The 11,580-nt window shown below is 38.1% G+C and overlaps 2 protein-coding genes across 2 annotated transcripts; both read left to right on the plus strand.

Annotated features, from left to right (window-relative positions):
- The first annotated feature begins 1,607 nt into the window (after positions 1–1,607).
- On the plus strand, positions 1,608–7,530 carry LOC132640836 (uncharacterized). The gene is made up of 10 exons (XM_060357615.1): positions 1,608–2,162; positions 2,318–2,455; positions 4,256–4,444; positions 5,316–5,453; positions 5,548–5,669; positions 5,754–5,886; positions 5,980–6,109; positions 6,197–6,276; positions 6,407–6,541; positions 6,843–7,530. The coding sequence occupies exons 1-10, from the start codon at positions 1,710–1,712 to the stop codon at positions 7,071–7,073; spliced, it is 1,749 nt and encodes a 582-aa protein (XP_060213598.1). The 5' UTR covers positions 1,608–1,709; the 3' UTR covers positions 7,074–7,530.
- Positions 7,531–8,946: 1,416 nt separating this feature from the next.
- LOC132640837 (cyclin-dependent kinase F-4-like) lies at positions 8,947–11,580 on the plus strand. The gene has a single exon (XM_060357616.1). The coding sequence runs from the start codon at positions 9,998–10,000 to the stop codon at positions 11,348–11,350; it is 1,353 nt and encodes a 450-aa protein (XP_060213599.1). The 5' UTR covers positions 8,947–9,997; the 3' UTR covers positions 11,351–11,580.

An 11,580-nucleotide genomic window follows, 5' to 3' on the forward strand; every position in this document is an offset into this window, starting at 1 on the left:
GGTATGTATGACCTTGAGCCTTGGTTGGCCAAGTATGTATAAGACACCGATCCTATGAGGTCGGGTATGCTATGTAAATGTTATGTATATGAAATGACTATGTATATAATATGAATATGAATGTGAAAAGACTATGTATAGGAATACGAATAGGGACATGTATACGAATATGAGCACAAGTACGGTACGAGTATTATTATGGGATACGAACGACGATGTATGCAAGTAAGCGACATGATGATGATATTACTGTCTCCCCTCTTATGCTATCTTCATATGATATTTATTATGCTTCTATATTGATGTTGATCATGCTTTACATACTCAGTACATTCTTCGTACTAACGTCCTTTTGTTTGTGGACGCTGCGTCATGCCCGTAGGTGCGCAGGGAGACAGATTTGATCCTTAGCTGCCTATTCGGAGATTTCATAGAGAGCTCCATTTCCTTCGGAGCCATATCTTTTGGGTACTCATTCTTTTGTGTATGTAATCATGGGCATAGCGGGGTCCTGTCCCGCTAATGTGATATGTTATACTCTTAGAGGCTCGTAGACATGTGTGTGTGTGGGTAGATGTGTTTGGCTTTGTCGGCCTATGTTTTGTATATCATTTTGTCGGCCACGTTGGCCCATGTATATTGATGTGGCATAAATGCCTATGATGATATAAATGTGCGGTTGTCCATATGGGACTAGTTGACGAATGAATGGAAATGCATGTATAATTATGTGGATCACCTAGATGTAAGTATAAGAGTAAGCTAAGAGGGTGCTCGGGTGGGTCAGCACCGGGTGCTCGTCGCGGCCCCCTAGCCGGGTCGTGACAGATATGGAGTTATGATATCGTTCCTTGAGTTAGTATAGCTCAGATATGGGCCACCCTATGGTTCAGTAAGCCCAGGTACTAGAAGATGGGTGCTTGGTCATCCAGGGTCAGGCACTCGTCACGACTCGTCGGTATTAGGTCGTGACACTGTGCTTGCTATTGGTTGGTACCTCTAGCCAGGCGATTGTTACCGTCTCCTTCCTAGTGTTTGTACTTACGTACCATTTTAGAGCCGCGACACATCTGCATATTTGGACTAACACCATCTCATCAGCTTCCAACCCTTGGCCGCAATCCTTCTTGCCACTCTATCATTAAGAGAACACATGATTCTACCTTGATGTTTCACCGCATTATCTCCCCTTTTTCCAACTCTTCATGCTTCTGATACTTATCACTCGTCTTACTCTAATCTTCACTTATTAGGGATAGCTTAATCACCTATATACATAGAGTGCCACTTAGTCACAACAAGCATGCTCGATCTCATGGTCAGACGCTGATTTTTTTTTTTAAAAAAGGTTCCGAGAAAAAAATAATTATCATGGTCAAACGGGTGCTTAAGTAACAATCTAAAAGTAGATGGAAAGGTAATTTAACCACTTATCTTTTTTGTTTTGAGAAAAGATAAGAGATTTTCCAAAAGCAAATTTAAAGGGTAGGAAATGATAGGCATCATCCAATATTGACGGATGGTTTCACATTAGAAAAAATGGCAATGCGTAATTTTCTGAAACACGGAACCCTATGTTTACTGAGTCAACTGCCTTTATATACCCTCGTCTCCGACATCACGCTCCTCTTTCTCGCTGCTCCCCAAATTCCGATCTAATTTTCTCCTCGTTTCTCTACCACTTTTAACAGAGAAGATAACAATCCATCATGGAAGATAAATCCATTGCATTCGAATCCGAGCCAATTCACACCGATAACAGTCACGGATGGCAAAAGGTGACATACGTGAAGAAACAGAAGAAAAGGCAGCAAAAATCATCGGATTCAGGCAAGGTAATCACCAATGGATCTGGCGCAGATAGTGTGTTTAAGTCGCTTGAGAAGTATTCCGATGAACGCCGCAAGAAAATTGCGTCTCAGACGGCTGCGATGTATTCCCTTGACGATGCTCCTGTTAGATCGGCGCTGAGACACCGATCCGACGGTGAGGATGAGGACAGCGATGCTGAAGGTGCTGCTGCTAGAGGTGGTGTTGGTGCTAAGAATGGGGAGAAGAAGAAGGAGAAGGTTAAAAAGCCCAAGAAGCCGAAAGTTACTGTGGTTGAAGCTGCTGTTAAGATCGATGCAGCTGATCTAGCTGCCTTTCTCGCTGATATAACTGTAAGACTAAATCTACATCTATTTCCGCATCTTTTAAAAAAAAAAAATTGGGGTAGAGGATTGAGGAATCGAAGACGAAGATTCCGCTTTTGTCGTTTTGTTTTTCGATTCCAAAAAGGCACGTCTTGACTTTTTCTATCCATTTTCATATGAAGGTATCGTATGAATCTCAGCAAGAAATACAATTGATGCGATTTGCGGATTACTTTGGACGAGCATTTTCAGCAGTAGCTGCTTCTCAATTTCCCTGGTTAAAATTGTTTAGGGAGTCCCCCATCAGTAAAATTGCAGATGTGAGTTTCCTTCACTTTTTTTCAAAATTTGACAACTTTTGTGAGAAAAAAGTTTTTTTTTTGCCACATTGTTATGTTGTGTCCTTTGAATAAATGTTTTGATCTGCATTGTGATGTATGGAGATACTCAGTATTCTAAGTGAAAGCGCTCCGTCTCTAAATGTTGAAATTATTAGCACTAATAATATCCATGTAATACAACTTTCACTAGCTTTAAGACTTCATTATATTGATCAAATCAAACTTATATATTAATTTATTTACATCAATTTAGGTTTTCAACTATTAGTTTAATATATATCTTCCAAAACTACTTACTAAATTTTAATATCTTGAACTACCCACAATGGTGTGGCCTAACAGTTCATGGAAATTTGGAAAGAGACTAGTATCCTGACTTAAGCAAAAAGTTAAATCATTTCGTCCAATCTACCTAAACTTTTGTGGATAGAGTTACCCATTACTTGTACTAGTGGAGGATGCATGCGTTTGCAACAAATTTTCAAATATGAAAAATAAACTGCAACCACAAATATAAAGAGATTTTATTGATGAATATATGTGAGTATAATTCTTCCCTCCGAATTTTGCTCCTAATTCGAGGGTCTTTAGTAACGTATTTCTCGAACGTAGGATGACCTCCTTGTGATGTATTTGATCTCCAAGAACGTCCGGTTGTTTGATAAAGGCAGTATTTGATGCCTTGATCTCTTCGTGAACATCCCAGGTATTTATGGGACTTTCGATACGTGTCTTGGTCTCTTTGGAAATATCCCTAGAGTTTATGGGATATTCGAGATTTCAATCTGTTGGTGAATACCCATGAGTTTATGGAATATTCAAAATTTCAAAAAAAAAAAAAAAAGAAGAAGATGAAAGAAACCCTAACAGATAATGGGCTCATCTTGTATAGTCCCACAAAATTTTGATGTCTACAGCACGTATGGTACAATAGTCGAAGTGCGGCAACTTAGCCTCGAAACCACCATTATTGAATGAATACTCTAATATCATAAGTTCTGAACCTAGTCAGAGGGTGTTGTGGAAAAATATAAGTATTCAATTATTAACAGGGTATTGTGGAAAAAAGTAGTAATTTATAACTGATTCTTGATCATGCAGTGACGTTATAGGTTGTAAGACCATCGAATTTGCGGGGTGATCGTAATTTTCAGTCTCCAGTGTTGTGTGATAGTTTCACAGGGTGTTGTGGAAAAAAGTAGTAGTTTGTAACATTTGGCTCTTTATTAACATTACATTGAATTTGCTAATTCATTGATCATTACATTGTATTATATACTTACTGTAAGCTTTGATTTCTCCGGTCATTGGTCCATGAATTTTTGTCGTTAATCTTGATTGTTGCCAAGTGAAGTGACATACTATCTTTCATGAAGTTCATGGTCATTCACTCATGTAACACCATTTAGGGGCTGAGAGCATTCCGCATTCTTGATGGATCTAAACGCAGGAAGTTCTAGTAATATTTATGTTATCTTCGTTGGTCATCTAGTTGTCAGTCAATTTATATCTCTCCCTTAGATCGACGCTCTATACATGATGGATGAGCAAATATGACTTGCTTCTTAGATCCATGAATGTGGTTACTCTCAGTGGATGATTAACTGAGAACATGTTTTGTGTACGATGTACATATGTGATGAATGGTTTACTAAATGTATCTTTTTGTGTTTAGATATGCTGTTTTAAGTCTTTGTGCACAGAGTGATAGTTGCTTTCAAATATTTAGTTGGCACCATATGTGACTGAAAGAGTAATAACTTGATTTACAACAAACAGGTTCCTGTCTCCCATCTTCCTGAACCAGTTTATAAAACTTCAGTGGACTGGATCAACCAATGCTCTTTTGAGGCTCTTGGATCATTTGTGCTGTGGGGACTGGACTGTATTCTTGCGGACTTAGCAGCCCAACTAGCAGGTTCTAAGGGCTCCAAGAAAAGTGGTCAACAAACATCGTCAAAATCTCAGGTATCCCCAGAGATTTTCTTTCAATTATATCTTGAACTTTGCAATTACATATAGAGTCTTTCAGTTTGTGTATGGATGAGTCCTTTTGTGTTTATGTGTCCCTGTATAAAAGCAGAAGCCTTCAGGCATTCGGAAAGGGATGCATCTATTTATATTTCTTTGTCTTGTGGGATTAAGTAGCAACTGGTAAAGCAGAAAAGGGAAATCCTGAGAGGAAAGGGAAGAGGAAAAGATCTAATCAGTTTAGTGAGAGTACTAGGAATGCTACATCTAGTCTCCATTTCACTATAAGTTATAGAGCTAGGCAGAGCCAAATGGGGTAAAATAGGGAGGGGAGAGAATAAATTTACTTTGCCTTAAAATGTGAATAAGACTCTCAAGGTCATACAAATTTAGCGTTACAGTGAAGAGAAGTCAGTTGCACTGTTATCTGATTACTATATTTTTGATAAAGTTATTTAATTTGTCCCTTGTAAATCTTTGATTCGCCCTTTCTTCAATGGACTTATGTGACGGGCGTTCTTATCACTTGTGTATAGTCTTTCTCAATTGAGATTTTGTCACATAAGGATGAAATTGATTAAACCAAGCACTCTAGCGGTAAATGAAAGAATCACTGCAGCTAGTTTTTAGATTGACAGGGGATGAATTATTTAATGATGCCAAAACCAATACAAGATTCCCGAATTGACATTATAGTTGAACTTAAGTAAGTCGTAGGTAAGATTAACAAGCCCATACACTCACAATAACAGAGTTCAATTTCTTCGGCATAATTATTGTAATCAACTCAATTGTCATAACATGCTTTGTTTGCATAATATCCTGATATCCTGAGCTGATACTTGTGCTACAAATTACTAAATTGCAGGTTGCCATGTTTTTGGTTTTGGCAATGGTACTACGACGAAAGCCTGATGTTTTAATCAACATACTCCCGACACTTCGGGAAAGCCCAAAGTATCAAGGGCAAGACAAACTTACAGTTATTGCATGGATGATAGTCCAGGTGATGCAGAGCTATAATGTTTATTAGAACTACTCTTTATTTCTTCTCCACCTTACATTGGCCTTTTAACATCAAAACGGATACTCTGGTACAGGCCTGTCAGGGAGATCTCTGCGTTGGATTGTACTTGTGGGCACATCATACCTTGGCTTTAGTTGGTGGAAAATCAGGATCCAATCCGCAGACTAGGGACTTGATTTTGCAGGTGGTAGAAAGGTCTGTAACTTTTGATTGCACCTCCTGAATGCACTTTTGTCTGCTTGCACCATGATACGAGCTAATTCTTTTTTGTAATTTCAGGATTCTCTCTGCACCAAAAGCTCGTACCATTCTAGTAAATGAGGCTGTTAGGAAGGGAGAGCGTCTGATGCCACCTTCAGCCCTTGACCTGCTTCTACGAGTGACTTTCCCTGCTCCTTCTGCGCGAGTCAAGGTGTGATTGAGTGCTTGTCTGACTTCTATTCCTATTTGTAGTGATCAGGTGTATTTTGCTCTGCCAATAGTTTCTTAATTATTTCAATTTCAGGCAACTGAAAGGTTTGAGGCAGTATATCCCACTCTTAAGGAGGTTGCCCTTGCTGGTTCCCCAGGAAGCAAAGCAACGAAGCAAGTTTCACAACAGATACTTCTACTAACTTTAAAAGCAGTTGCTGGAGGTATATCTTTTACTTGAACTGATTTCTCAGGGATTTTTAGATTTTAGAGTGGCTGGTATGCAAGGTTTACCCTTGGCTGTTCTGCAGGCAATCCAGAACTATCTCGAGAGGCAACTAACATATTCAACTGGTGTTTGACCCAGAGCACTGACTGTTATAAGCAGTGGGTATGAACTATACAAATACTTTGCTTTTTGTCAAGTCGTGTGCGTAGCATTTTTGCAAAATATATAGGAGTGAAGTTATTCAGATTATCTATCCTAATCCAGCTTTTTGGTCTTCATTTTTTCTGAACAGGACAAGATTTACCTGGATAACATAGAAGCAAGTGTTGCAGTGTTGAGAAAGCTCACTGAGGAGTGGAAAGAGTTATCGAGGAGACAGTCTTCTCTTGAGGCTTTGAAGGAGACTCTCAAGAGCTTCAGACAAAAGGTAGTTTCTGTATTTTGTTGCTTGATTTTTCGGTTTCTTTTCTTGGGCTGGGGGTCTGAATCCTACTTGAGGATTTTGTTAGTTATAGATTTTCTGTCCCAGCAGCAACTGTCCTTCTACTTAGTCCCAGCACTAGCAGAATAAATGGGCTATCTGATAGTGGCAAGTTGATGGCTGGTATTTATTCCGGCAGGTTGGTGGTTGGAGGGGTTATATCTGCTTGCCACAGTAGTTGCTAATTTTACATTTGCTCCAAACTCATACCAGTCAATGACTATTTTTTTCTCGCCTTTGCTTGTAGAATGAGAAATCATTAACTGGTGGAGTGGATGCTCACCAGTCAGACTTCAGAGATGCAGACAAGTACTGTAAAATGTTGTTAGCAAGGCTGTCTCGTGGACATGGGTGTCTGAAAGGCATTGGTGTTGTTCTTTTGACTGTGGCCGTGGGAGGTGCTATTGTGTCACAGAACTTGGAGGACTGGGATTGGAACGAGTTTTCAGTTTTGCTCAATGCCCCACAGTCCTCCTAAGTAATCTTCACCAAATGAATCGGACATGGAGTGTTCTTTTTTAACAATTCATGGTCTCAGCAGCAAATGAAATTGGTTCGCTAAACTTTAATAACTTTGGAGAAACAGGCAGCTACATGAAACGCCAGTCTTGTTGGATACTGAACCGGAACTTGGAGAAATAGGGATATTTATTTTCCAGAAAAGTATGAGTCACGTTTAATTTATTGAGTCTTGTTTTGACCTGTGTATTAGTTTAAGCAGTAGGCATCTTAGATGTTATTCAGTTTTCAACATCTTTCAGTTCAAGAAAATTGATTATTACCAGAATACAGATGTAATTTCTAGGGATATGATAGAATCCAAAAAGGATTCAATCCCTGCAAAAATATTTTTTAGGGGTCGTCGAGTATTTGAACTTATTTGAATGTGAGTGAGCTTACAGTTTTAATTTATTTATATTGGCTTTGTCGATAAACTGCTCATCAGGATGTCTTTGCTTACTACTTTCAAAAGTACGACAGTTTTCAATTTTGTCCTATAGAACTTTTTCTTGCTTTCTGTAGAAAGTTGATAATTTATTTGCAATTTTCTTACACCCGAGGGGTCGGTGCATAGTATAAGTTGGGATATCTCAACAATAATTATTTGTATAATGTTTGGTAGCAGGATAAATTTATACTTTCTATCAAATAGAGTATAAAATAAAGCACAATTCTAAGGATGGGATATCTTACCTTATCCCACTAACTCTGCGATTATTTTATCCCATCTCCAAGATGGGATATATTAGTCCTGGGACTATAATGGGATATCCCAGTATTAATTTCGGGCTTCATTTTATACGTTGTTTGGTACAAGGTATAAAATTATCCTTGGATAGATATACCTTGTATCAAAAAGAGTATAAAGTTAATACGAAACTTAATAATGGGATATCCCACCTTATCCCACGTACCAAACGACCCCTAAGATGAAAAGGTACTATTCAATTGTTCTGCTCTACTAAAAAAGTGTTAATGAATCGTCTTGAAAAGGTATTACTATACTATATTTTATCTATATATATTATTATATTTCTACTATTAAGAAGAGCCGGTTGGGGCTCACTTTCTGGTTGTCCGTTTCCAATTTAATAAAAGAAATTGTGAGCCCCACCCATATATATTAAAAACAACAACTAATATATATATAAAAAAAAAAATTGTGGACCTCATAATTCTAATATATATATATATATATTCGTTCCAATTTAATAAAAAAAAAATTGTGGATCCCATATATATTAAATAACAACTAATATTAAAAAAATAGTGCAAATTAATAATGTCAAAAAAAAAAGTGCACCCATATTAAAAAATCAAACAATATTCATGTAATTTCCAAAGTATCTCATTAAGTCAATAATGATGGATTCATTGCCACGTGCGTATTCGTAGCAAACACTAGTATAATAAAATTTTAAATACGGAACACAAACTACAATGTTATATTAATCATATTTTGAACATAGTATCTCATATTGACAAAATCAAGCGATATATAAAAAAAAAGTGAATCTCATATTAAAAAAAACAAACAATGTCAAAAACAAAAAGTGCAAAAAAAATTGTGGACCCCATAATTCTAATATATATATATATAAAATAAAGTTTTAAATACGGAGCACAAACTACAATGTTATATTAATCATGTTTTGAACATAGTATCCCATATTGATAAAATCAAGCAATATATAAAAAAAATAAAATGAATCCCATATTAAAAAACAAACAATGTCAAAAAAAAAAAAAGTGCAAAAACAAAATTGTAGGCCCCATAATTCTAATATATATATATATGCCATTTTCCAGGCCCAAAAACAAATATCTCACACACACAAAGAGAGAAAGAAAAAAGAAAAAAAAAAGAAATTTATTCAAATAGAACAATAATCATTTTTTTTTTTTTTTTAGGGTTTGGTATAAGTTAAACTCTGGATTCTTCCCTAGGTTATGCAGTTTTACCTACAGGATCTGGTAGATTTCAATTCCAGGGTATTGATATTACTTAGGACATGGAGCAATTGTACCTCTGTTCAGATCGCTTCGAGTGCCGAGCTTTTTCATTTCAGGAAGTCCTTGATTGGCGGTTCCTCATCCGTGGAGATTTTCTTCTTGTTTCTTTTGTCAATTTCACTTAGTCAACAGCTTCTATTGAATAATCAGTACAGGAGGCCAGATGCGAATTCTCTATAAGCTAGGTGTTGGATGTTTCGTTCAATTCCGCAAGTAAGCTGCACACCCTGTTATGATGTCAGTTGTTACTGTACTGTTAACTACCTCGGCAAGTCTACTGTTGCTAGTTCATCACCAGTACAACACCAAATCGGGGTCCTTTGGAACCTACCTCTGAGGACTAAATTCAGCCGATGTTTCCATGCATCGTTGAGAGTTAGATTGCATTTTACACACTTTTGTTGTAGTCTCTAGGAACCTTCATCAGGATTCAGTTAACTGAAGTATCGGTATCAGATTAGAGCATATTTGAAGCAAGGAGCTGGTGACTTTTGAGGAACACTTTCAACTGGATGTTGAGCTGATAATTCATCCTGTTGAATTGGGCTTGTTTCGGGTCTCAGTTAGTTGTGAAGTGAGATCAAAATGCTCTTCAGCATCTATGTTTCCTTGCTTTCTCTGCCTTGTTATGATAGTGGATTTGTTGATGCGGTATATTTGATGAATAAGGCTGTGAAGCCCATCCACCTTATCACCACTGGTTTTGCCCTTGTGTGTGCTGCAGCAGAACACTAACGGTTGATTTTGCTGAATCAGCCAGGCTACTAATTCCTATTTAGTAATTCTCTTTTCCAGTCGACTAGTGAAGAGGAACAACTCCACGTTGTTTTTATTGTCTCTAAATATCCAATAAATAGGCGTCCTTTGTGCTATTGAAACAGCAGAAAAATGGAGAGGTACAAGATAATTAAGGATGTTGGTAATGGTACATTCGGGAGTGTGTGGCGAGCTCTGAATAAACAGACTGGTGAAGTGGTTGCAATTAAGAAAATGAAGAAGAAGTATTATTCATGGGAAGAATGCATTAATTTGAGAGAAGTCAAGTCACTGAGGAAAATGAGCCATCCAAATATCGTTAAACTCAAGGAAGTGATTAGGGAGACTGACATTTTGTACTTTGTTTTCGAATACATGGAGTGCAACTTATATCACCTTATGAAGGATAGGCCTAAGCTTTTCTTAGAATCGGAAGTGAGAAATTGGTGCTTCCAAATATTTCAAGGTCTTGCATACATGCATCAACGTGGATATTTTCATCGCGACCTTAAGCCAGAGAACTTGTTGGTTTCAAAAGATACAATAAAAATTGCTGATTTCGGTCTTGCTCGGGAGATCAATTCTCAGCCCCCATATACGGAATATGTCTCAACACGCTGGTATCGTGCCCCTGAAGTTCTTCTACAATCACCAATATATGGTCCAGCTGTCGATATGTGGGCAATGGGTGCAATAATGGCTGAGTTATTATCTCTTCGTCCTCTATTCCCGGGTTCAAGTGAAGCAGATGAGATTTACAAAATATGCAGTGTTATTGGTACTCCATCAAAGAGTGAATGGGCTCATGGGCACGAACTTGCTAGTGCTATCAACTACCAGTTTCCACAGATTGCTGGTGTAAATCTTTCTTCGTTACTCCCATCTGCCAGTGCGGATGCAATTAATCTAATCACTTCGCTATGTTCGTGGGATCCTTCCAAGAGACCAACAGCGGTCGAAGTTCTTCAGCATCGTTTCTTCCAGAGTTGCTTTTATGTACCTCCATCACTTCGCTCTAAGACTGCTGTTCCTAGGACGCCTCCATCTGCTGGAATGAAGGGTGCCACAGAGCAAAAAACCAACAGGTGGTCTTCAAGTACTTTAACCAACCCAAAGCCTAGAAGCAACTTCTCTCCCGTCAAGTCGCAATTTAGCCCAGGTGTCCAAAGGAAGTTGCAAATGAATTATCAGGATGCAACGAGGAATGATAAATCCCTGAAAGGCCCTATTAAACAACAACCAGCAAAATATCGTCCTCCTGTAAGGAATGTCCCTGTGGTTGGTTCTGCGGTGAAGACTCGTGTCTCTGATGCTACTGAGAAGCTTGCCAACATGACCATCGGCTCTGGTAGATCATCTATAAAGCAGCCAACATTCCCTCAACCTATGAAGGCAGGAGGATTACACGGGCAGCGTGACTTGTACCTGGGACGATCTCAAGACATTTTGCCTGGAAGAAGCTATTCAAGGAAAGTCGCTGGATAAAGAAACATCGTATCTGGAGTGTGTTTTCTAGTGTTATGGTGCTCTAATAATATTGTTGTGTGCCTGTTTGGTGAGAGTAGTGGTTATGTACGTTGCCAGTTTGTGTTTCCTTTCTGTTACACAGTAAAATGTTGGGTACTCGTTAAGTAAATGTTGTGGTTGTGTTTGAAACAGTTTTCTCTGACTAGTATTTGCTATAAATAAATGGTGTGATGGTGTTTTGAATAGTC

Source organism: Lycium barbarum, chromosome 5, assembly GCF_019175385.1.
Source record: "Lycium barbarum isolate Lr01 chromosome 5, ASM1917538v2, whole genome shotgun sequence".
In the NCBI taxonomy this organism is placed as follows: domain Eukaryota; kingdom Viridiplantae; phylum Streptophyta; class Magnoliopsida; order Solanales; family Solanaceae; genus Lycium; species Lycium barbarum.

Coding starts and splice junctions, on each gene's coding strand:
- LOC132640836 (XM_060357615.1), top strand. CDS start 1,710: ATGGAAGATAAATCCATTGCATTCGAATCCGAGCCAATTCACACCGAT. Junction 2,163..2,317: donor CCTTTCTCGCTGATATAACT/GTAAGACTAAAT, acceptor TTTCATATGAAG/GTATCGTATGAATCTCAGCA. Junction 6,277..6,406: donor CTGACTGTTATAAGCAGTGG/GTATGAACTATA, acceptor TTTTCTGAACAG/GACAAGATTTACCTGGATAA.
- LOC132640837 (XM_060357616.1), top strand. CDS start 9,998: ATGGAGAGGTACAAGATAATTAAGGATGTTGGTAATGGTACATTCGGG.